The 25,209-nt window shown below is 43.4% G+C and overlaps 1 protein-coding gene across 2 annotated transcripts in view; it reads left to right on the forward strand.

The window, feature by feature from the left end:
• The window catches only part of LOC147711924 (prominin-1-A-like), a 487,531-nt gene that overhangs the window by 436,938 nt on the left and 25,384 nt on the right, over positions 1–25,209 (forward strand). For both annotated transcript variants that reach the window (XM_086922649.1, XM_086922650.1), the window contains exons 19-22: positions 878–931; positions 10,763–10,843; positions 12,317–12,385; positions 14,680–14,769. In XM_086922649.1, the coding sequence (XP_086778775.1) occupies positions 878–931; positions 10,763–10,843; positions 12,317–12,385; positions 14,680–14,769 (294 nt within the window). The remainder of the gene's footprint in view (positions 1–877; positions 932–10,762; positions 10,844–12,316; positions 12,386–14,679; positions 14,770–25,209) is intronic.

Consider the following 25,209-nt stretch of genomic DNA (forward strand, 5'->3'; position numbering starts at 1 on the left):
ACTGGGGTGGCAGAGTGGGCTAAAGAACGGTGATGGATTAAACCCAGATCTGTTGACGGGGTGTGAGTGTTTGATTGGTTCAGATGCTCTGTCCATCATCCCCCCCCCCCCTTTGTACCACTTTGTTCACCATAAGTTGGCAGGGTATGCTCAGACGTGAGTCCCTTGCTCACTTTGCCACTGGATTCAAGCAAGCCGGGCTAAAGACGGCTGAAATGCAGGAAACCGGTCCTCGGAAGCTTGTTTCCGGTCCAGGGAAGGCATGGTTGGCAGTTCGGGCTGGACTTTTCCCATGAGGCACAGGGTCAGACTGATTTGCATATGGCCATGTCTGAACTGGGGTGGCAGAGTGGGCTAAAGAACGGTGATGGATTAAACCCAGATCTGTTGACTGGGTGTGAGAGTTTGATTGGTTCAGATGCTCCGTTCATCACCACCCCCTTTTTTACCACCTCATTAATACTAGCATATATTTTAGAAAAGGAATAGTGTAAATCTGCACACCAAGCATATAATGTCATTCTGTCCTTCTCCTATCATTGATGTTTGTCTGATTTAACCTGGCCCAGCTTCTCTGGACTTTGGGATGAACCATGAAGAAGGGGGTCAGTACAGTTTTTTATATTCTCAGCCACCCTCCCCCCAGTAGATGCAAGCAACATTTGAAGAAAGAGATGTTGAGAGTGTGAAGCAGGAACTATGTGTTGGAGAGGGCAGTAGAAAGTGAGAAGCAGGCTGAAGCAGCAGAAGAGTAGAGGACTGGAAGGAAAATGATGGTGCTGCAGAGTGGGCAGGTCTTTGACTGATTTCAGATAAATTCACCTATGGGGGCTCTTCAATGTGACATTCATCCTTATTTTACATTCTTATTTTGCAGCCAGTCATGAAGAAAGCTATCACAGACCTTCAAGCAACAACAAGGAAAATACCAGTAAGCACATACGTCTTTGTTTTATTTGAAAAACTGACATCAATATTTGCAATGTGAGGTTCCTATAAGGCTGTGGTAGCTCTGTGTTACTACAGCACCACATTTCCGGTCCTGGGGTTTCATTTAACAAACTAGAAAATCACAGAACTTTTGCATATAAATGAGGTTTCTTGAAATAAATGGAGATCCTCAAGTGTTAATAATGATTTGTTGAAGAAAAGCCTTGTCAGAACCTCGTTAAGAAGGCCACGGGGCAAGCGGGAGCTACTGGGCTCAATTAAGGGTTTCATGCCATTTACTCCTGATATCCCGGGACCGGACATACTAGGGATCCTGAGCAACTGGGGAAAGTAACTCCTTCAGCTCTTGACTCTCAGTGGTGGCGCGGGTCGAGCTGTCCAAGGCTTCTTGAGGTCAAGGTAGATACAGGGGATGAACATAGGCTCACAACTCAAAATACATTCAATAGCAAAAATAAATGATCGTCCAGTAAAATACTTTCTTTTATGAGAAAAGTAGTATTTATATACAAACCAAAGTGAAATGCGGCATACACAACAATACACATGGCCCTCTGAGGTGAGGTCTCTAGTGTTTAATGGCAACCCCCTGAGTCCCTTTACCCTCCCACTAGCGATAGTGATTATTCCCCATTCACTGTAGGCATCATTAAGGTTAGGCACCATTAGTTTAGTTTAGTTTAGTTTAGTTTAATAGTTTATAGAGCGCTCACATCACCCTAGGGCATCGCGGCACTGTCCAGATAGATGTGCAACCTGAGAGAAGAAAGGTAAAAAGTAGGCTAGCCAGTAGTTAAAACAGATACGCTTTCAACTGTTTCCTAAAAACATTGTAGCTTGTAATTTTCTGTAGTTCCAGGGGAAGTTGGTTCCAGTACTTTGGTGCCAAAAACGAAAATTAGCAGTCTGAGTCACAGGAATCCTACGATGATTCTTGTTAAAAAAGCAAAAGTGTTCAAGCGCCAAAGCGCCATCTGGCGGACAAGTTCCTTCGCAGCCTTTCGTCCCATAACTCATTCTTAGCAGCACCAACGTGGATTGTCCGACCGAAGTCTCTGAAAGCTGGTGTGACAGCTGCAGCAAAGTTCATGGCTCACTTCATTGTGCCCCTCCTCTGGCAGATGGGAGTTGCTGACTTAAACATGCGCACGGGTAATGACCTTATACCCTACCCCTTGCTCCCTCCAGCTCTCCTCTTCTTCAAAGGGCTCACTGGTCTTGGCAAACAGGAAATCACTGGTGCTCTGGGGATTCGTAGTCTTGGATGTCCCTGAGTAATGTTCCTCGCCCAGCTGGGAGACTGGCAGACCTTTGCCTACAGCCCTGGTCCCATGCAGAAGTCTTGCAGAGCTGCCCCTCCTCACACATTCCGTCTGGCTGCTTGACAGCTAATAATTTTCTGAGCCTCAAGCTACCCTTCTTATATTACATTTCCAGACACCAAATGTAATGTGAAGTTTATGTTGGGGGTCTGCTTCCTTTTGTAGTGCCCTATTCTCTTCTATGCCCTGCCCTTCCTGCAGAAAGCAGTTTGTCACAGCAGGAGAGAATCCAAACACAGACCATGGTACTGACTATAGGTTCACACCTGGATGTCAGCCACAGTCATGTGTGTATCAAAAGGTTACCCTGGGGCCTCAGTCCTATTCTTTATGATTTTACTATCCATCACATCTCCTTCCTAAGATTTGGCCAGGATCCTTTCCGGCGACCTCTGTCTGAGTGAAGGAGCACCTTTAGAAATGCTCTTCTTCGTACAATGTGTGTCCCACCCAGGTTACAGGAATGCAGCAATCCCCAGATCAGTCTGATGGGATTCCTCTACCTCTCAAACTCCTCCAGTCAGCCCAGTGTTTCCCAAAATGGAACTTAGAATCTTCCATGTATTGTACCATTTACAGGCTCACATACTCCCAGCACCTACATACAACTTACACACACTACATACTAAGTCAATGTATGCTATTGGTCAGTTAAACACACAGCAGCAGAACTTTACATAAGTGAGCCTGTAAACCTCACCACGTGGCCACAGGTAAAATGCCTGTTAACTTCTACTGATCGCTACATGGTATGCTGCCACCATCGCACTCGTGGTATCCTTTCACAACTAAAAAAGTAGTGCTTTGGACCCCCTCCTGATCCAAAAAGACAACACTCCATGAGACAGGCCTCTATTCTGGTGCACAAACATGATCCATGTTTGCCCATAACACCCAAAAAAAGCACCAGCAATACAGACATCATTGCAGTTGGGACACTCAGGGGTGGGTTACATATCCATCACCATGTGAGGGACTTTTTCTCCCAACCTGCAAAGGTGTGATCCCAATGACATGGAGTCACTTGACATACGGTCAGCTTAAGAGTCCTTGGTTGTGATTCAATGTCTGTCATCTGTACATGCTAGAGTATGTTGCTAGGAGCTTTCTTTTGCTCAGTTGTTATGCAATGCTTATACTCTCCTAACCCATTGACATCACACACGCCATTTAATGGATGCCACAGGGAGAATTGCTTGATATATGCAGAATGCACCAGTAGAATCATTGGATAATGAGCTGCCTTGGAGCTCAATTACCTTTTGCTCAGCAGTGTGGAGTCTGTCACCCCTCTTACTGATAATGTTGCATAGTGATTTGAAATGACAAAATCAAACAGTGTCATTAAATAGCCTTGCCTACCCACCAATGATACACCCAATCAACAGCATACACATCCCCCCTTTCTCAAAGTATTGTTCCTTTCTTGAACAAAATCCAGATAACAGAACAGATTCTAACTGTTCAACTTTTTCTAGTTCCCTCTTGTACGTATGGATCCTAAATACCTTCCATTGCTCAACCAAAGCAAACAGAGACTCATTCCCTACCACATGAAAGGACTTACTTGGTGTGGACAGTTATGGATTGGATCTTTCTACCTTTGTCACTTTTTTCTGTCTTTCTCTTCCTCGTTCTTTCCCTTGTTTGTGTTTTTTCTCTCTGTTGCTCTAGGTCAATGTATGATGAGGAAAAATAAGTGCCGGTCCTCAAAAATAAGTGCCAGCGGACCCTACTGCAACCACCGGCTCAAATTAGACCCCGGAATCTGTGTGTGTGTGTGTGTTTTTAAGGGTAGCATAGCAGTTAATGTAATTGAGTGTTCAACTTGTTGGCTTAACAAAGTGGGTCCATAATTGATAAGAATTTGGAGATAGTGAGTGGGGAGACAGTTGAACTACTCGTGGACTCAGGGAGGTAGCATGATGTTACTTATGTGAATTTTTACTTGACTGCTGGTATTTTTGCTTTTTCTTCATAATATACTTTTTATAGCCGATTCAAATATACTTGAGTTATACACTCTCCCAGTGCCTCATTTTCAAAGGTATTTGAGCACCTACTTAAAGCATAAGTATTTACATGAACAAAACCCATTCCAGGTTCATTATTGCACAAATGGAGTAATTTTCTCTCTCATATGTACTCACAAAGAAATCCTACTACTATAGTGGAATTTCCTTGTGAACAAAGATACTGTTAGGGTTGTGGGTGTTCTAGGGTGTATTAGCCTGTGCAAGTTGGTGAATATCAAAAGATGAATAGTAACTATCACATTTTTGCACTGGATTTCCCAACAGTTGGTACAAAGTTACGAAAACTTTGGCTTTGCAACTTCACAAATTCACAAAGTTGGAAAGTTTTACAAATCAAAACCAAATTTGGTGAAAAAAGAGGAGTGTGCTGCAGTGGAAGTTTCTGCCTGTATTTTGCTTAGGAGATGGCACAATCTATCTTTTTTTCCTACTGCCAGCAGTCCAAGGGAAGGAACGTGGGTAGCAATGAAAGACCCAGGTGATGCAGCCAAGTGGTGATTATTGTGTATTCAGACTGCCACTGAGACGGCATCCAGTTAACACAATTCTCTGCAGCCAGATGTCCTGTCCATTGTAGGCTGAATATCCAGCTGAAAGGAATGGGGCAGTCAAAGTCAAGCTATTTTACCCTCATGCAAATTGAGGGACGTTCACACTTCTTTGCAAAGTGTGGAGTTCCTCAAATTCACCAGACGTTATAGGCATAACTCATCACTTTGCAGAACCCTGCTGCCTACCCTCTATAAACTCATGTTGCAGGGATTCTGCTCAGACACAGAACTGTGCACAGAGACTCAGGACCTCAGTGAATTAGGGTGTGCCAAAAACTCACCTTAGTACCCAAAATCCCCTACCAGACTAGCAATCAGTGTCACATTAGCTCTTAGTCCTATAGCAAAGAACATGCGACTTAGGTTACTTCAGGTAAGGTAGGAAACATGAACACTCTTTCGTTATACTCTCATACCAGTCCAGAACAGGGAGTAAAGGAAGACACGTGCAAGTTTAAAATATTTATTTTAACGCCGTGATCTCAAGTGCAGCATTTTAGCTAATATGAGCAGACATATAATAGGAAATAAGATTGTCAGCATAGTTACTATTCCATAAAATACAAATGGAGAAAGCATGTTAAAATGCTAAATGGAAACAGGTTAAATATATACCTATATTTCACCCTCCCTTGCTAGTAGCTTATTTTATAACTACAGAAGGGCACTTAGGCTTGCATAGGCGACTCCATACCTCAAGAATGTCGATTCTCCAACTAACATGAAGAGAGAATCTTGATTTCATTAAAGACATACGGAGGCTAACATTATGCAAATACTTTTATTTGCTGCCCAAACATGCAGCCCTTTAAAGAATACTATTACATCACAATAAATAGAACTTTAACACATAACAACTAGGATGAGCAGGCTCCTATCTTCCTCGTGGGCTGCGATGACACAGGAGTACAGTGAAGAAATTTCATCGAAACAATTATTCCTTAAGATTGTTAGCTGAGAAGGAACAAAAAAATATCATATAGTGAAAAAGGTAAGAGACAAAAATCATGTTTTCAGCTATAATAAGAAAAACATTTGACATCAATCAACCCAAACCTCTCAGGGAGAGGAGGGTGGGATAATGTTAGCCTCCGTATGTCTTTAATGAAATCAAGATTCTCTCTTCATGTTAATTGGAGAATCGACATTTCATTACAAGACCGGAGGCTACCATTATGCATGTTTAAAGCCATGCAAAGCTGCACTGCTAACATGCTCTATCTGTCTCAAGTAGAACTTCGAGAAGGTACTTGCATTAGACCAATCTGCAGCTTTAAGAATTTCGGGCAGAGAACCTCCAGCCCAAAAGACTTTGCTAGCCATTGCACCTCTAGAAGAGTGAGCAACAAACCTAGACAGATCTACACCTGCTTCATGCATAATCAAGCGTATCCATCTCGCTAAAGTAGCTGATGACACTGGTCTAAAAGGTCTAACAAAAGATAAAAGAAGTTGATCACATCCAGGAGGTCTATAAACTGAAATCTTATTTTCAAAACACTTCATGCAATTAACAACACATAGTTTTTCACATTCATGAAAGAAGGGATAGAAGATAGATTCCGACATCGTTTTCGTTCTTTTCCAAATATCGAAATGAACACCTTCGAAAGAATAAAACCTGTAGGAAAGATCAAGAACTTTAATATCAGACACCCTCCTAAAGGATATTAAACATAATAGGGTTGCTAATTTCATTGAAATCTCTTAAGGGAAAGTAACTGATTAACAGGCCAGGACATGAAAAGGTTAAAAATAAGATTAACATCCCAAAGAGATTCATAGCGAGCTCTAGGAGGTCTCCTAAGTATAATACCCTTCATGACCCTTTTGATTAGTGGATTACTTCCAATAGCAAGGTTATTAATCAAACAATGACCTGAAGAGATGGCTGACCTGTAACAGTTGATGGTCCTAAAAGAAAGACCTGATTCAAAAAGATGAGCGAGGTAATTAGCTACATATTGTAAAGGACATTGAACGGGATCCAAATCCCTTTCAAGGCACCAACCAGACCATTTGTTCCATATTCCTCTGTATCTCTTTCTGGTCCCAGGGGCCCATGATTCTTCCAGTAAGCTTTTAGCTTCTCCCGAAAGTTCATAATATCTCCCTGAATCCCTGATATCCTCCAAACAAGAAAGTTCATTTTCCCCTCCAAGACTAAAGGATGTTCTTCTCCGTCTGGGCCTTGTAGAAGACCCGGACAACAAGGGATTAACCATGGGAAGTCTACCGCCAGTTCCATTACACCGGGGAACCATACTTGGGATTTCCAAAAGGAGTCACCAGAATTATGTTGCATGATTCGAGTCTCACTTTCCACAACAATCTCTGAATCATTGAGAAGGGAGGGAAGGTGTAGCAGCCCTTCGTCCCTTCCCAAGGTTGGAGAAAGGCATCTACTCCCAACGCGTTTGGGTCTGGTCTCCAACTGAAGTATTTCTGAACTTGGTTCGTCAATCGGCTGGCAAATAAATCTAACAGGATTGGGCCCCAAATATCTTGAATTAGATGAAAAATTCTGGGATTCAGCATCCAATCGCTGGAATCGTGAAGAAAACGTGAATTCCAATCTGCTCTCAGATTCAAAGAACCGGGAATGTAGTCTGCTCTGAGGGTGATTTTGTGTTTCCAACAGAAATACCATATTTTCTTTGCGATAACCGAGAGACTTTTGGATTTCGCGCCACCCAAATGATTTATGTAAGAGAGCAGATTGGAATTGGGCACTTAGGCTTGCATAGGCGACTCCATACCTCAAGAATTAGCAGTAGCGAATCACATCAAGTTCTGCACAAGCTCTCAGCACACGAATGTTCTTCAAGTGTGTTCATTCATGCCTACACAGTGCATTATTAAAGGCGCCAGTATCTGAGGTGGCCGCAGCTGCATATGTGTTATGTCTAGAACGTGCACTGATCAGTTCGAACAACAGCCACTGTGTTGAAATAACCTTGAAGGCCTCGGCACTCACTGTTCAGACTAAGCTTACAAAGCAAGTCTAGCGATGTAGAAAAACAAGTTATTCTCATGTGAAGGAAAACACTCAGTGTATATCTAAACAATTAATAAAGTGTGTGTTGTGTGCAAAAGACAGCAGAAAGGTAAAATGGCATTTAAACTTCTAACAAGCTCATGCTAACTTAACACTGTGTGAATGCAAGGCTCAGCCCCACTACACTCACATATTTACTCCCATCACTTGTATCAGTAATAAAAGTGTATTCTGGCTGAGAATAGAGGGGGAATACCCTCATAATTGCAGAATATAACTCTGACATTCATTCAACTGAAATGTTTTAGACAGATTTCCTTGTTGATAACTGTTAGACATGTCAGCCTTAGGGTGGTCTTCTCCCAGTCTTTTTGCCTTCGCGTTTTGCTAAATCTTTTTGTTGGCCTTAGGACTCTGAGCACTTTACCTCTGCAAATCAGTGCTAAAGTGCATGTGCTTCTTCCCTAAACATGTGTGTAATGGGTGTATAACTGATTGACCTATTTAATATACTTGTAAGTCCCTTGTAAGGCAGTATACCATATACCCAATGCCTGTGAGTTAAATGATACTAGGGTGTTGGAGCACTGATTCTGCCACCCACAGAAATAGCCTCTCAACTCAGGCCTCCCAATGCCTGTGTGTGCAGTGTACTGCCACTTCGACTTGGGTTTTAAAACTACTTGCCAAGCCTTAACCCCCCCCCCCCCTTTCATTACAATTATGTCACCCCTAAGGTAGGCCTTAGGTAGCCCTAAGGGCAGGGTGCCATATAAGTAAAATGTAGGACATGTACTTTTAGGTGTTGCATGTCCTTGTAGTGACAAAAAGCCTATTTCATTTTTCACTACTGTGAGGCCTACTTATCACATAGGTTAGCATTGGGAATTCCTTAATACATATTTAAGCTGTAATTCTTGATCAGAGATGAGTAGCTTTTTCATGTTTCATATGCTTGGAATGGTACTGATAAACCCTACTTACTGGTGAGGTTGGATTTAACATTACTGTTTTAGAAATGTCACTTTTAGGAAGTGGACATTTCTCTGCACTTACTGCTCTGTGTGTCTGACAGCCTGTCTCCAATACATGTCTGAGATGGGTGACAGCTACACTTTGTGCATTCCCTCAAGACAGCCACAACACAGGAACGATATGTGTGTCTCAGTACCCAGCTACATATATCTGCATTCTAGTGGGCTTGCCTGGGCATGATTGAAGGGAGGGGCTAACACTTCACTTGAATACGTAGTGTGCTGTTCTGACCCAAAGGGCTGATTTACCCCCCACCCCCCATGGATCGCCTGGCAACCAGGACTGGACTGAAACTTGAGCATGTGCACTTCAGAGAGATTCTTTGAAGTCACCCCCACATCAAAGGCACTTTTGGTAAAAAGTACTGGGTCTCTGACCCCCTACAATCAGACACTTCTGGATCCTGAACAGAACCTCTGTCAGAAGGACTGCTGTGCTGCTTGAAGGACTCCTCTTTGGACTGTAGACATGGGAGGCCTGCTTTTCTCTTGTGTTACCCTGCTGCTTTCTGACTCAGCTGAAGGGCAGCTGGACGCTGCCTTCACTCCAAGTGATCACCAAGTGCTTGTTCGCTTGTCTCTTGTTGCTTGAGACTCCGGGAAATCAAATCTCTATCCCTGCTACTATGCCTGGCTCAATGGAAGTAACCCAGATACTTGCAACATGGATTTCGACGCATCTCCTGTCTGTGTGTAACAGAAACAGCACATCCACCTGGTTGCAGGAGTAAAATTGAAGCATTGCATCAGAACCAGTGCTTTGCCTCCAGATATCGACACATCAAACAGCGTATTGCTGCAGCAAGAGCTTGGTGAGAATGAAAAATCCCCTAGACTGTGTGGCAGAATCAGGAACACCGCTTGACGCCTCTCGACTCTGGCATCCATCCTTGGAACGGACACATTGCCTTGACTGCGTGGAGAAGATAGATGCATTTTGTTGCTTGCTACCAGGAAAGGTACTTTGTTCACTGGGCCTGCTTGGGTCCTGTAGCCAGCCTGCACTTTCACGAGGTCAGGCATGACTCAAAGTAACCTTTTAGCACTACTTGCTTCCATGCCCTTTACTTCAATTATTCTTTTAAAATTCTAAAACTCAACTTCTATGTATTGTAGTTTTGTCTTTTTTATCTTGTTTTGTTTCTAATATAATAACGTATCTTTATAAACCTGTGTCAAGTCTTTCTGTGGTGTATTCCTTGAGTGTGTGTGTTGCACAAATACTTTACACATTGCCTCTTTAGATAAGCCTGGCTGCTCTGTGCCAAGCTACCAGAGGGTGGGGACAGGTATTTTTCAGTGTGTATCTAACTTACCTCAAAGAGGAGTGTGGCTTCTGCTTGGTCAGGGTGCATACCTTTGCCAATCAGAAACCCAGTTTGTAACAATAACTGTTATTTTTCATCTGAAAAGACAGCCATATGTGACAGTTTTTTATGTATTTCTGGCAGACAGGCATGCTGCTTACTACTTTTAAGGTAAAGAGGAGGATATGAGACATGGGACCCTAGGGTACCAAGGAGGCTGCAATATAGACACAGGAACTGAAATAACATGACTTTTACAGTTTGTGATACCCCAAACTATATAATTTATAGAAAGAAATGCATACACAAAAGCTTCCATTTGGACTTTGGTATCCAAGATATCATGCTGATAACATCAAATATAGAACTAAACACAATACAATTGTCTGTGTAAAAAATAGGGAAGGATGAGGTGTAGCACTTTGATGAGAAGCACAATTTTGAATCGATTTTGGCAAATTTCATCAAATTTGTGTTGTTTCCTTTAAAGTATTTATAAGCTCTTTAAGGTGAAAGTTACAACTGTATTGATCATCTCTTTATATTTCCTTCTTTGTCCAAAGGGATCTGTGTCCAGTACCCTCAGTACAGTTAATAGTACACAGATCTTCATCGACACCCAGGCTGCCCAGGTCATCTCGCGTGTAAGTAGAGAGCCTGCAAGACTACGACTTCCTGTTCATGTTTTTTTGGCGTATTTTGTTCTGTGATAATTTTAGTTGCTACATTTTCATTATGTAAGTTTTTGTGACAACTCACCATGGTATGCTCCATTTACAATGTAACAATTCCAGTTAAACCAACGAGTAACAGGAAGATGCATTACTACCAGATATATGAAACTGCTATTACGGTTTAATTGCACATTATTTCACAATAACACACCCCTTCCTCCCCTTTGCTTCACATGCAAGCCATGGTATTTGGACACAGGAGGTCAATTTTTAATTGAAACGGATTATCCAGTTCACACTTTTGTAATTACATTTTCCACTACTCAAAATGTGAGGTTTGTAGCCCAGACAACTACTGTATTCATGTCTTAGCCTTATCCTCTGATTAATGTGAACGATCCATTTCATAGATCATCTGTTGAGGAAGCAAGGAAGAGCGTTGTGTGATTCAATGCGCATTCCTCCTCTGTACTCGCCTATTTGTTTCTTCATTCATGCAGTCTTTCAAGGACTACAACTCATTTTACTTCACATGCACTATCCTCATATTGCAAACACTGATCTATGCCTTGGTTGTCATGGTCAAAGTCTGTGTTGCCACAAAGGCCGGCCACAATGCTAGATTTCAGGACCTTTGTTCTTCCATGACGTAGTAGTGGCTTGTTGGTCCCTTTGGGTAGAAAGGTTGCCTGTTGAGTTTGGCGATTTGTCGATTATTCCTTGTGCATTCTTAAATAAGCACATATATAAGTTAATAGACACAGTGTCTGCAATATAACGTAGCTGACTAATGTAGTTTTTATTTCAGTTAGTTTTTAAAAAACATTTTTGGAAACTCTTTTAATCCAGAGGCTAACTACAAGTGCTTCTTAGATATTATGTAATTAGCAGGTTAATTGTTCTTCTTTCTACTACCAGTCAGTTATTTATCAGGGGTTCACGTTTCAAGACTTTTTGGAACATCAATACTATTGACCCAATTCATGGGAACCTGAAGCCAAAAAAGAGATCAGATAAAGTGTTTTTTATATCTTAACAGCATGAATGTGAAATCAAAATTGGTAATGTAAGTCCTTTCCTAGGTTACTGAGGCCACTTAATGGGAATAGTATGTGCCTTTAGGAAAGGTCTATCATAAAAACTAATTTTAAATCTTCTAACTTCTAATGCTAAATCTTCTAACTGAAATAAACATTTAGAATAAAAAGAGGCCCAAATAAAATTAATTAATTAATGGCGATTTTCTTATCAGTAAAATTAAAGTTAGCTAAAATCGGACATTGAAGAGTGATAAGGAGAGAACTCTTCCCTGCAGCACCTCAAGGGAATTTGCATACAGAGTTCTCCTCCATGATCCCACCATTTAAGCACACCATAGGCCAACATGGTTGTTAAAATCAGCTGTGCTTGACCACTAACACTATTTCTTCGTTTCTCCCTTAGGAGAGTCGTATATTCATGGATACCATCATGGGCTACTTTCATTCTTATATTCGTTGGGCCAATACTACGGTAAGTAATAACATCATCCATAATCATGTGATTTAGAAAGGAATTGCAGACCTTCAATTGGTCATACCATGTACTCCTTATTCTTATACTTTTTAAGTAATATATCTGCCATAACGTCTCTTTGGAAAACATTTCGCTTTACTGCACAGTGGGTTCATTAGCAAATTCGTAGATTAATTGGAGGTTCTACACAAAGGGTAAAGAAAGAAAAAGCAGTGGCTGAAATTTATTTTCAGGTTCAAAAGGCATTGTTTTAGCCATTTTGTACTGTTCCCAACTGCACCAATTAGGAGAGGTTGTTTTCTGCCTTCCTTCATAATGGTTTCCAGTAAGTTTCATAGCCATGGTTTATTTTTGGGCTACTAAAATTGAGGTACTTAGTCTTATTCAGTGACGCCCATGCAGGTAACGGAGAACTCTAGGACTTGGTCACTTTGGAAATTTGAAGGGATATTAGAAACCCTGTTATAATCAGAATCATATCTTAAACATTGTAAAATAATGTGCAGAAAAATTTGCATATTTGTGTTCCATCGTTCAAATAAAGTCAATTAACAGCAGTTCTTCTCTAATGGAGTCTTAACATTTGAACAATGGTATGTGTGTCAATAACATTTTAAAGTACTTTTCACCAAACTAGTTCATGTTATGATAACAGTTGTAATGAGTTGGCATTACTCCCCACTCCCAAATAATTTTACTAAGAAGAGCATTTTAATAGAAGATACAATGTTTTGTCAAAGCATTATCTTGTTGGCACCCTTTGACATTATCGGCGACAGATGGGTCACTAGTTTGTCATATCTCCAGTGTCTCAGAGGTGAAATGGTTGAGTTCTTTTTTTGATAATCTTTCTCACATTGTTCAGTTGCAGATTCTTTCATCCACTCCTGTGAATCTGAGTTGTGAAGCCCTACAGGGCTGCCCATTTCCCGGTATTTTTTGCATCTCATGCCACTCTTTGCTCCATCTGATTTCACTCATTTACTTTGTGGTGATCATCCTATGCAGATGATACTCAAGGTCTGCTAAAGAGTGAGGGGATCTTGGCACAAAATAAACTGCCAATGGACTATCAGGGAGCAGTGGAAACCTGAACGATAAAAATGCTGTTTCAACTGGACCCCTCCATAATGGAGGGTTCTCTTCTTGGGCCAGCAATACACCCATTGCACTTTTCTATCTCATCATCATTCTTGAGGAAAAATTGCCATCTTAAGAGACCTGGAAACAACCTTGAGGTTTGAATGGATGCTGGCCTGTCCACGATGCGTCAAGTGTCGGTGCCCCATATAATCAGTGCTTGAAATGAAAAAATAGAAGTGCAGGTACTGTTTCTGAGAAATGTCAGTACTCTACAATTAAAAGTATTATGTCTCTCTTGAGAAGTGCCGGTACTCTCCCTAGCAAAATAAAAAAGTGCTGGTACTCCGTACCGGACTGTACCAACCCATTTAAAGCACTGCATATAATTACGATTTTGTATCCATCATCCAAGGAAAATTCTCCCATGTATTCCGTCTCATAGTTGGAAAATGTGGATTGTGGATGGCTGTAATTCTATGTTGAATTACAGCAGTAGTTTGTTTGAAGCCCTACCAAAAAGGAGTCTTCTTTTAAGTTTTAAGGTTGTGCAACGGCTCATAGCAGGATTACAGGAAATTGGCTGTGTCTTGGGTGCATGAGTTATTTCAGTGGCTCCCAAAGCCTGGAGAATAACATGGAATACTGGGTGCCTGATCGATAAATGTATTTGTGGGAGCGACCTGCATGTTGAGCGAGAAGCTTACAATTAACACCTCTTCCAGACCTTTTATGATCTCAGTGTCAATATTTGACAGCACTGTTTGGATTTAGACTTAACTTATTTCAGCTCACCAGTGTTGAGATGTATTTTTCAAATAGAGAAGCAAATCCTTGCAAGCCAATAGGAGACAACATCATGAGGCAAACAGAAGGGTTCTAAGAAAGAACAGTTCCCACTAAGCCACAAAGTTATGTAAACTCCTTCCAGCTGTGCACCAGTCAAATCGCTGGTAAAGATAGACTTGGATAGGTTGCATCTAGTGTAGTGAGATACAGAAAATGAAATAGTACACATCATGTTACTTTGTTCTTAAACACACAGTAGTATGTCTACATTCTTGAATTAGCTTGTACTTATCTGTGTGATGCACCTTGATACCCTGTAGATTCTTTGTCAGAGGTATTGGTAATCCTAGCCTCTTTCCTACCTTGTAGATGTAAGACAGCTTCATTAATAGGTATGACATTTTGCTCTTATCTCCCCTCAGCTAAGATATAATGCTGCGCGCTGTGGACCTATTGGGCAAGCTGCAAATTCGACATATGTTATGGCCTGCGATTACATCGTGGATACATTGGTGAGTAGATGTGTGAGTGCAACTGTGCAAAATGTGCAAATTGTTGGAGGAAGAGCAGAAAATCTTATAACTAAGCACCAAAAATATGTTTTTGTATTGTCCTTACTTTAAGGTTCTACACTGTAACTAAACATTGTGTTATGTTGAGTTATGGTGTGTTACGTTGTAATGTGATATGTTTATAATGCAGCATTTAGCACTTTGGCACTTTTCGGGGTCTTGTAGAGTAGACGACAGTCTACAGCATGTGGGGTTTCCCATTGAAGCGAACTCCTTAAGGGCTCATGATGAGAGAATTTCTGGAATTTGTGTAGTTTTCCCTGTGGTGGTGTTCCATCAGGGTAATGGATCTTGCAACCTTCCACCTAAGGCATGTGTTAGTGATCAGCGCTGCCTGCATGCGTTGAGTCGTGCCAATAGAACTCTCCTGTAGAAAAGAGTTGGGTCCTTAAACCATCCTTCTAACTGGCAATGATGTAGTCTGAATCATGTCTATTTGTGGTACTTCCAGTTCTATCAGATGATGCTGCCTGACACCCCTGTCTTCCTCTCACCTTTGCTATGGTTAAAGCCATTTGAGCCCCACCTGGCAGAGGATGATGCTCCTCTGTGCTACCATAGCCTCAAAGGGATGGGACAGCAGTATCGGCTGCACTGCTGTAGTGGCAGGTACCTTCCCACCAACAGTTATGGGAAGGTCTGGCACAGCATGGACGCAGACGTCTATTGGAGCTTAGCAGCTACTGTCTTATATCTTTGGGCCTGAAGAACCAAAAGACATAATGTGTTTTCTGGAGTCATCTTGTAAAGCCACTTATAAAGGTAAATTCATTTATATATTCTGGATCAGGTCTCTTCGAGACTGCCGATTTTAAAAAAGAATTACTGGATCATATCCTGGAAGTCACTTTTCTCTGCTCCTTCATGAATTCTCTGAATCACTAACCCATTCCTCCACACCCTCACATGCATGTTCTTCATATCTGCAGATATATATGTAAAGTATAAATAAATAAGTGTCTTTCTACTGTAATGCATGCCAAGGGAACAGCATGCGATACCTTAAACAGTGAGCAAGGATTCATTTGTGGCAGAGGTTTGAGGGACAGGAGAGCTTCGGTTAATCTGGGAGGACCTGAGCCAGCATCTGCCTAAATGAGTCCTGAGCTCTCAGGGATGCCACGGACTGGAATTGCTGGTAGTGGTGGTGTTTTACGTCTCTTTGCAGCTTCAAGGCCTATTGTAGCAGAATATCATGACAAAATTATTGTCTGACTGAATGACTGTGTACTAAACATTAAATAAAAAAAATATCGTCCCATTGGAGTTACTAATAGAAAATCTACACCCAAAGAAGAAAACATTTTATAACCATATTTAATGGATCAATTCTTTTTATTGCCACAGAGTAAGTTCACAGCTTTCAGCCAACAACCCGGAGGCTGGCAGCCAAACTTTAAGATGTGACATAAGAATAAATCAAAACCAAACCCCAACAGTCCCCATCCCTTCCACTCTTGGTTCAATCGTTCGCCGTGAAGTTTAGGCATTGGTCATTATGCAGGTCCTCCTTAGCACCCTCTGTGGATCTCTGAGACCAGTGGTTTCCCACTTGCCTGTGAGTGGCCGGTTGCATTGGCGGCTTGCCATGGAATCGGGATCAGGTGCAGTAGTTTAAGGTACTTGGGGCAAGTCAGTTAGTTGAGCCGCGCAGACTGAATACTTATAAAGCGGGGTTGTATCTAGTTTGAGATCAGTACCTAGTGATAGCTTCTCCATGCCTAGTATATACCACAACTTAAGCAGCCATGCCATGTGGTTTCAGAATAGCCTGGTGGGCCGCACCAAGGGCAAGAGGTATTGCTGGCCCCATAAAGATTTTTACGGGTAGGTCAAGGAATTAGATAGGACCAGCAGCATGTAGGCAGGGAACCGTGGGATTTGCAAATCAAAGTCCCTGTCAATGGCACCCAGAATGTCTCCCCAGCACTGGACCAGCTTTGGGCAGACCCACAGAAGGTGCAGAGAGGTCCCAGTATTCCTACAACTTCTCCAGCACTCGCAATTCAGTTTCGGGTTCCATTTCTGGATGCGAACGGGTGTCTGGTACCAATATGAGGCAATCCTAAAGGTGGTCTTGGTGCTTTATGAGTTGTGCGCCTCCTCCAATTCTTTGTGCGTGAGCGTGCAGCTTAATTCATTTTCCGACCTCTTCTGCCCAGCAGTCTTTTTGTGTACCTAGTGTTGGGCTAGGGAGGCATATGGGTCGGTGATAAGGTGTTTGTCATTGCGTTTGAGGCAGACCCGTTTTTCAAAAGGTAATAGTGTCTTTGTGCATGGGGTTTAATGGAGGGATGGGTTACCAAATGCTGAATTTGCAAATAGTATATACGGTCTGCTTCTGAGATGTTAAAGTCAGTCTTCATGCATTTGAAGGGGATAATCCCGGCAGTGCCAGAGAAACAGCCTATTAATTTTCATTCTCCCTCCTGCCACCTGTGATACTGTTCAGGGTGTGTATCTGGGGTGAACTCTGCTTTGGCAAAGAGAGGATTAATGGGGGAGGGGAATTTGGTCACACCAGCAGGGTGGTTTTTTGATGAAGGAGGACTAGAGTCCCCATGCTCTATGTGTCCGGGGAAACCCTTGAGTCCTCCAAATGAGTGTCCCTACTATTGCCTGTTCCATAATGCTTTTCTGTAGTGTCTCTGTCCCATTCTACCATGAAGCAAAGTTACACTGCTTGGAAGTATCAGTGGATAGGAGGAATGCTCAGGCGACCTATGCCCGCAGGTTTGTAGGTGAGTTGCTTCTGAATGCCGGGTTGCATGCCGTCCCAAGCATACCTGTTGATTTCAAGCTGTAGGAACCGTAACATATTGCGAGGAGGTGTCAGAGGTATAGACTGGAAGATGAACAGAATCTTGGGGAACATTTCCATTTTGAGTGCTGCTGCGTGGCATAAAAGGGAAAGGGGATGTCGGTGCCAGGCCTCAAGCTCAGATTGGATGGATGCAAAACGCTTAGAGCAGTTTATCTCGGTTGTCTAGTGTGTAGTGGGAATGACCTAGACTTTCAGGTAGGAGACATGCATAGTCAACCATGAGTTTGGGAATTGGTTGCAGAGTTGTGTTTTGTGGGCGAAGGGACCTTCAGGTTAAGAATCCAGGACTTTTGAAGGTTGAATTGAGATCCTGAGACTGCACTGAAAAGGTGTAGTTCCGTCGCTATGGCCGGCAGAGAAGATATAGGGTCAATAAGTGCCACTAACACATTGTCTGCATCAAGGCTAATGGTGATCTGCATTCCCGAAGGAGACCCTGGTGATATAAGGGTCTGCCCGGACTCTCTAAGCAATTGGCGCCATATGCAGGGCAAACAAAAGTGGTGAAAGGGAGCTTCTCTGTTGCGTCCCTCTACAGATGAGGAAGGGATCATAAGAGACACTATTCATTCTCACCCTGGCCTGGGAAGCTCTATATAAGGTACAAATCCAGAGACAAAACATGTCCCGAAGCCAAAATGCTGAAGGGTGGCTATTAGGTATGGCCAGTGGGCCCTGTTGAATAATTTGTGTGCTTCGATTGTGAGTACAAATGCCTCCCGTTTGGAGCACTGAACCTTGTTGACGTGGTGGAGAATGCATTTAGTGTTCTCCCCACATTGTGCATTTGGGATAAAGCCAGCCTGAGTGGGCTGTATGCATTGAGTCCAGCTGGTAGTGTGCCTGTGAATAGCTTCATGTCAACATTACGCAGGGAGATCGTTCTATATGAGCAGCAGAACATCTTGTCTTTCCCAAGCTTGGGCATGACCATGATAGTGGCCTCGAGCATGGTCTTTGGTGACACGCCGGAGTCCGTGAAGGTGTTAAACAGTCTACTGAGTATGGGGCCAATGTGTGGACAGAACGTTTTGTAAAAAAGGGGGGTAAAGGAGTCGGGCCTGGGTTTCCGCCTAGTTATTTATGGTGGCAATTACCTCAGCAAGAGTAATTGGCTCTTCCATCTTAGTCGTGTCTCCTTCAGCAAGTTTCGTAACATGGGCCTGCCCTAAATATGGGGGGATAGCGACATCGTATAGGTGTTGGTCAGTGTACAGGGTTTGGAAGAAATCCCGAAATGTGGCTATGATTTGTTTGTCTCCAGAGACTTGACTTACCCTTTGCTGTTGTAATGACTTTTACGGTGTATCGTTGTACCTTGGCGCATATGCAAAGTGCAAGCAGTCTGACGTATTTATTTGCTGCCCCCCCATGTAGAATGTGTTTTTAAGATGGAACACAGCATATCCTGCCCTGTCAAGGTCTAGGTGTTTAAGCTGCACAAGCCCCTTAGCTAGTTCTCGCCATACTCTAGAGGTGCTGGTACGCTAATTAATGCTTTCCACTACTTTCACTGCCCCCTGAAGCCATGCCTACTTCTCCCTAAATAATCAATTGTTTAGGGCTGCCAGTGCTATGAGCACCTATTTAGGGGATTTCAAAGTATGGAGACCCCGTCCTAATCATTGTCCTGTAAGTATGCCCAGGGGACCTTATTTATGGAGGCAATAATACTATGGTTTTGGATAAGGTTGTCACGCAGCCTCTAGCTATTAGATGGTGTTTGTGTATTGTTGATCTGCAAAGTCAGTGTGATTGGGGCCTGGTCGGACAGTACATGAGATCTATGCTCACCTCTTCAACTCAGGCCATGACCGTGGGGGGCCCCAGGAAGTAATCTATGTAGCCATAAGTCTTGTGGGCTGCCAAATAGAAAGTGAAGTCCTGTTCATTAAGGTCAGCGCCCCATCATAGGCGGCTAGGTTGAACTAGCACAGCCTGGTCAGACCATTTGTAGTGAATGCCCCTTTCTGTCTGAATCTTTGTCCAAAGCGGTCTAGGTCGGTATCCACTAGGTTCTGGTCCCCACCCACCAGGACTGCTGCAGTTGGGGACCGCACGGTTTCTGGCAGGGATTCTTGGATGAATTGTTCCTGACGTTCATTCATGGCATACGTGGAAGCCAGTGTAACTGGAAAAGAGCCAGAAAGTGGTCTAGTAGGAGCCTCCCCCTGTTTTCAGCACACTTGCCTATTACCTCTCCTTTGAAAGTCTGGGAAAGGAGTATGGCCACTGCCCCCTTTTTTTAAAGACAAAAACGTCTGGGGAACCAATGGGATCGTGTCCTTGGTACACCTTTTGGCAACAGGGGTGTCTCCTGTAGCAAGCATATGTCACTCTCACTGTGCTCTAGGAGGGATGAGATTGGGGCCCTTTAGACCTGATGGTTTAAGCCCCTGACATTGAGCTGATGATTTTGAGTCCCTTAATGGGTGGTCACAGAGGGTGGTTGATGCTTTGGTCTGTGGGCGTATTAGTTGCCCAAGGGGCAGATTGTGGCTTTCAGTGGTGCAGACAGTGGGCCATTGATAAGGTGAGTGTAGCGAGGTGTATGTCCATAGGGTGCGGAGTGATAGAACCAAACAGTCCCCAACATGATCCGGAAAATAATTACCAATCTGAAGCCCATTAAGCATGGATGTCCATTGAGTGAGTCTAGCGTGTCGTGCCAGAGGATAGGTGCAGCAGACGTTCATCTACAGGTGGAGAACGTTGGTCTGCACTCTCCGCCCCAGGGTGAAACCAGCAGGAGGCGAGGAAGGAGGCCCAGCACGACCATACAGGGTGTGTCCGATCTGCCCATCATGTCTGGTGAAAGCTTGTCCAATAAAATACCAACTTTAGTTCTTGCGCTATCACCCCAGGGTCGTGGCACAACTTCTTAAATGTTTTAGTGGGCTTTTACCAAGAGGGGGCTTATTCAGGTCATGATCCCGGTGATCCCCCCGAAGGGTGGCGGGCCTCCTGCTGGGACGGGCCCAGAATGCGGTAAGCCTCCTGTCATGGTCGAAGCTGGTGTAGTTAGCCCTCCCAACGAAAGATGAGGCAGAATGGGTGTTCTCACCCTTATTTGATTGACTTGAACTGCAGAAACTCTGTGATTGGTTTAAAGTCCCTGCGTCGTCTGAGGGTAATAGTCGAGAGATACTGGTAGAGAGAGCACTTATGCTATTGGAATTGTGGGTGTTCCAAGTCTGTATCTTAATGAATTCTTCCTTTAGCTTGAAGTCATGCACACACGGATAACCGGAGTTTGTACAACACCACCTTCCCTTTGACCCACCCGGTCCAAGAGATGGTGGCCACCCTACATCCGGCCTGGGACATGCAGGAATAGGGCCTGTACAAAACTGCTTATGTCTTTTCTCTCTGCTCCGACTGGTACCCCTGTAAGTCGTATGTTGGTCCAACAAGATCTGTTCTTAAGATTTCCCATGTGTGCTTGTAAGTCCACCTGTTGCTCTAGGACCTTCAGAACTTCTTGGCGAAGCATCTCAGTGTTTTTCCCCCCATGCAATCTCGTTGTCTTCCAGGAAGAATACTCTTTCCCCGAGTGAGCCTAGGTCGCATTTCATAGGTCCAGAAACAGGTCCTGCTTGACAGACTGTAGATCCGTCCTGAGCGTGTCAAAGAGGGACTCCAGGAAAGCCCAGTTGGATGGGGCTGCGTCCCCTCCTTGGTCATCTGATGGGAAGGAATGTTGAGACAGAGAGGGCTGTTTGCTCGAAGAGTTGTTGTTCGAACAGGTGAGCAGGGTGTGATCTTTTTACCCTTTCAAGGAGGCCATTTAGGTGACAGAGAGGAGCACCCCAGATGACTAGGTGCCGGCCCGTGGTGATGTGGGACTGAGAGGCTCCTACAGGTGGGAGAGAGAAAAGGAGTCATACAGAATCCGCTAGGGTCAGTGTTCAAACTAGTGGATTAGAGGAGTACAACAAAGGGCAAAAAATGGCCTGACACTCACTCACGGTTGACAAAATAGTTTGTGTTGAGTAAGCCAAGGTTTCACAGTAACCTATAGTCAGAGGTAGCGGGTGTATCCGTAATAAAGGAGCAAAGGTTCATTAGTAACCTGTAGCTGCAAAGGAAGAAGTTTCCGGTCAGGGAAATCCAAGCACGTGGGTAGTATAGACAATATGACAGTCTCTTAATGTTAATGGCAGCAAACCTGCAAACCAGGGCTTAAGGTCACTTGTGAGGTAGCGTGACAGAAAGTCTAGCTGGAGTTCTAAGGAACTATGGGGCACGCCAAGTGAGTAATATGCGCGTGATCCACAGCCCGCTAGAAAAAGAACAGTGTGCGTCAAGGTTCAAAACGCTATGACTTAAATTGTAGCCCTAATGGGAGGGGAGCTCAGACATGGGACGTCTAATGCTTAAACAGCTATGCAAAACATCATGCCAGGTGAATATATTAAAGCGAGGACTAAGACTTAGCGAGGCCTGTGTACGACTAAATACATAAAAGGGAAACATGGCTCAAACCTAGTGGATTCTTATAAAGCAATGACCCAAACGGTGAAGGGGTACCAAGATGCCCATCACATTTGTCATTGTTCGGAAATAATGCATAGTCAATCTCTCTGAGCTGGGAAGGTTTAATTAGCTCTGAAAGTAGACCTCCGCAGGGGCCGGAGACACCACAAAGCATGTGTTAAGTATAAAAAGGGTTGCTTAATTAACTATGGAAAGGACACTATTCTATGCACGTCCAAAGTGTGTATGAGGCACTCGTCGAGGCTAAATGGGAGAATGGGAGCGGTGCACATACCTCGAGGCAGCGTCGAGACTTCTGACAGCTAACACCGATAATGGTGTCACGTGTCCGCTTTAAATACTGAGGAGCAGATTTACAATACCTGGCGCATCCCTGCATATCAGCAGGGATGCGCCAGTTATTGTGCGCCATGCCTCTGCCACCATTGATGCGCCGCATTTACAATGCGATACAAAAGTGGATGATGGACGGAGCGTTTGAGCAAATCAAACACTCACCCCCAGTCAACTGATCTGGGTTTAATCCATCGCCATTCTTTAGCTCACTCCGCCACATGCGACATGGCCATATGCAAATCAGTCTGACCCTGTACCTCATGGGAACAGTCCAGCCCGAACTGCCAAACCCATGTCTTCCCTGGACCGGAAACAAGCATCCTGGGACCGGTTTCTGGCATTTCAGCCGTCATCAGCCAGGCTAGCTTGAATCCAGTGGCAAAGTGAGCAAGGGACTCACGTCTGAGCATACCCTGGCAACTTAGGGCGAACAAAGCGATACAAAAGGGGATGATGGTCTGAGCGTTTGAGCAAATCAAACACTCACCCCCAGTCAACTGATCTGGGTTTAATCCATCACCATTCTTTAGCTCACTCCGCCACCCCAGTTCAGACATGGCCATATGCAAATCAGTCTGACCCTGTGCCTCATGGGAACAGTATATGAAACAACAGGAGAGTGTTAGTACACACATCAGACACAGTAGGCAAGCAAAATTCTGTTCAAAGTGCTACTGAACTTTAGAAGAGACTGTTATTTTCAGTAGGAAAAATAGAGTGCACATGTTCAGAGATCTAGCTAAAAGGACCCTCAGGCCCCAGTGAAACACTGGTAGCCAGTTGTCTTCATTGGGTCCTCCTTAGTTGCTAGGAAAGTGAAAGTGAGTTGAAAAGAGTATGGACTACTCCTCAAAATTATTTTAATAAGAGGGTAGCTCTAACTCTGTTAAAACCAGTGTTTGAAAAACGTGATTATTTTTCAGGACTACTGAAAGGTTGTGCAAGTTTGAACCAATTAGTCCCATTAATGAAGTGAGAGAAGAAAAATTAATAAAATACGGTCAACATGTTTCTGCTTATTGAGCAAAATTAGCTCAGCATTCGTCAGGACCAAGGATACAATCCAGTACCACTCACTGATCGGAGCACGCTAAAGTGCTCAGACCCAGGGAGTAGTTACACTGAACAATACGACCTGCAGTTGTCGAGGCTCCTTTTAGGAAAGTCTTCCCCAATTTCAATTAACTCCTTGTTATAGGAGAAACGATAAGAATCTGTAAGGGTAAATAGAAAACACAAAAGCGTCCAAATTACGAACCCTTAAAAAGATGCATCCACCCTAGTACACTCTAATCATGTGCACACAAATACTGGGATCAAATTATATGTAAAATGAAGGAGATTATCCTTTTTATAATTAGAAAAAGAACATGCTGGTGATAAATCTGTTATTCATTCAGTATTTCAAACAACGTCTTGTCATTGTCCGTTGAGCATTAAATACCTACATTGAGTAAGTGATTGCCTAAAAACAGTGCTCAATAAACCAGATAAATGGTTTGAAAACTAGAAATAATTACTCCAAAAAACACCTTTGCAAAAAGCATACAGAGCGCAGTGGACTCCAAAAGGGAAAAGTCAGCCAGACACTTACATGATGTCTTAAGATAGTGAGCCCCATGGGCATAGCGGCAGGAGGAAATCTTCACGTTTGGGCTCTGACGTGAAAAACAATGGAAAAGAATTAATAAACGTTCTCAATACCGCTGGTTGCAAAATCTTGAACTCTCGTTAGGTCTAGAGCGAGACTTACTTATCTCCAAACGGCTCCCCGCTGAAACACCTACAAGCGGCCACATCCGCCGCCCGTATCGACAAACGCGGTAATGAAGCCGCGGGTGATATAAACACAGAGAACGCGGAATGCGTATGAGGCGGTGCTGCCGGTCACGTGTCTGACGTGATCGCGTCACACTCTTAAAGGCGCCCGTTTATTTACAGACGCGATTCAGAGCAATATTTGCAGATAGATAAACCTATGAGAGAAATACCTCAAGAAACACAGCAAGTGGAGGCCGGTTGTGGTCGGTTACTCCGATTGTGCAAAAAGGTACAAAACAAAAAGGGTTTTGTGTTAAGCCCATAGAGGAAGATGTATTTCATATATTCTTTGGGTCAGTTCGTGCTTAATCCAACCTTTTACATATATCACAGGGGATACATAAGTTCTTATTTCTGTATTCATGAGCTGGAAAGACCACAGACAATGGAGACAGAGAGAATTGATTATCAGGGTGGATAGAACGTCTATCTACGCATGACTGATCCCCATGGGATATCGTCGTTAAGGCCATGTTTGTGAGTAGATAGACGGTATATCCATCGCTGCTCCTTTTCATACAGTGTACCTTCATCAATAGAACTCAACTGTTCAATTATTACCCAATTAACATCGTTCGGGCAATGGCCTTGCTCAAGAAAATGGGTAGTCAGCTTTGTGGTGTTTCTGCCACACCGAATGTTACTACGATGTTCTCCTATTCGTGTTTTAATTTTTCTGGTGGTCATCCCTACGTATCTGAGTCCACAGGGGCAGGTAATCAAGTAGATGACGTTACTTGAATTACAATTTGTGTGACATCGTAAGTGCCATGTCTTACCCTCTTCTAGTTGTAGTGTTTTTGTAGACGATGTTAAGTGACACACACTACATCCCCCGCAGGGGAAATGGCCAGTTATAGAAGGCAAACCCCAGGCATTCAAAACAGTGGCATCATGCTTGG

This window comes from Lissotriton vulgaris, chromosome 5, assembly GCF_964263255.1.
Source record: "Lissotriton vulgaris chromosome 5, aLisVul1.2, whole genome shotgun sequence".
Classification (NCBI taxonomy): Eukaryota; Metazoa; Chordata; class Amphibia; order Caudata; family Salamandridae; genus Lissotriton; species Lissotriton vulgaris.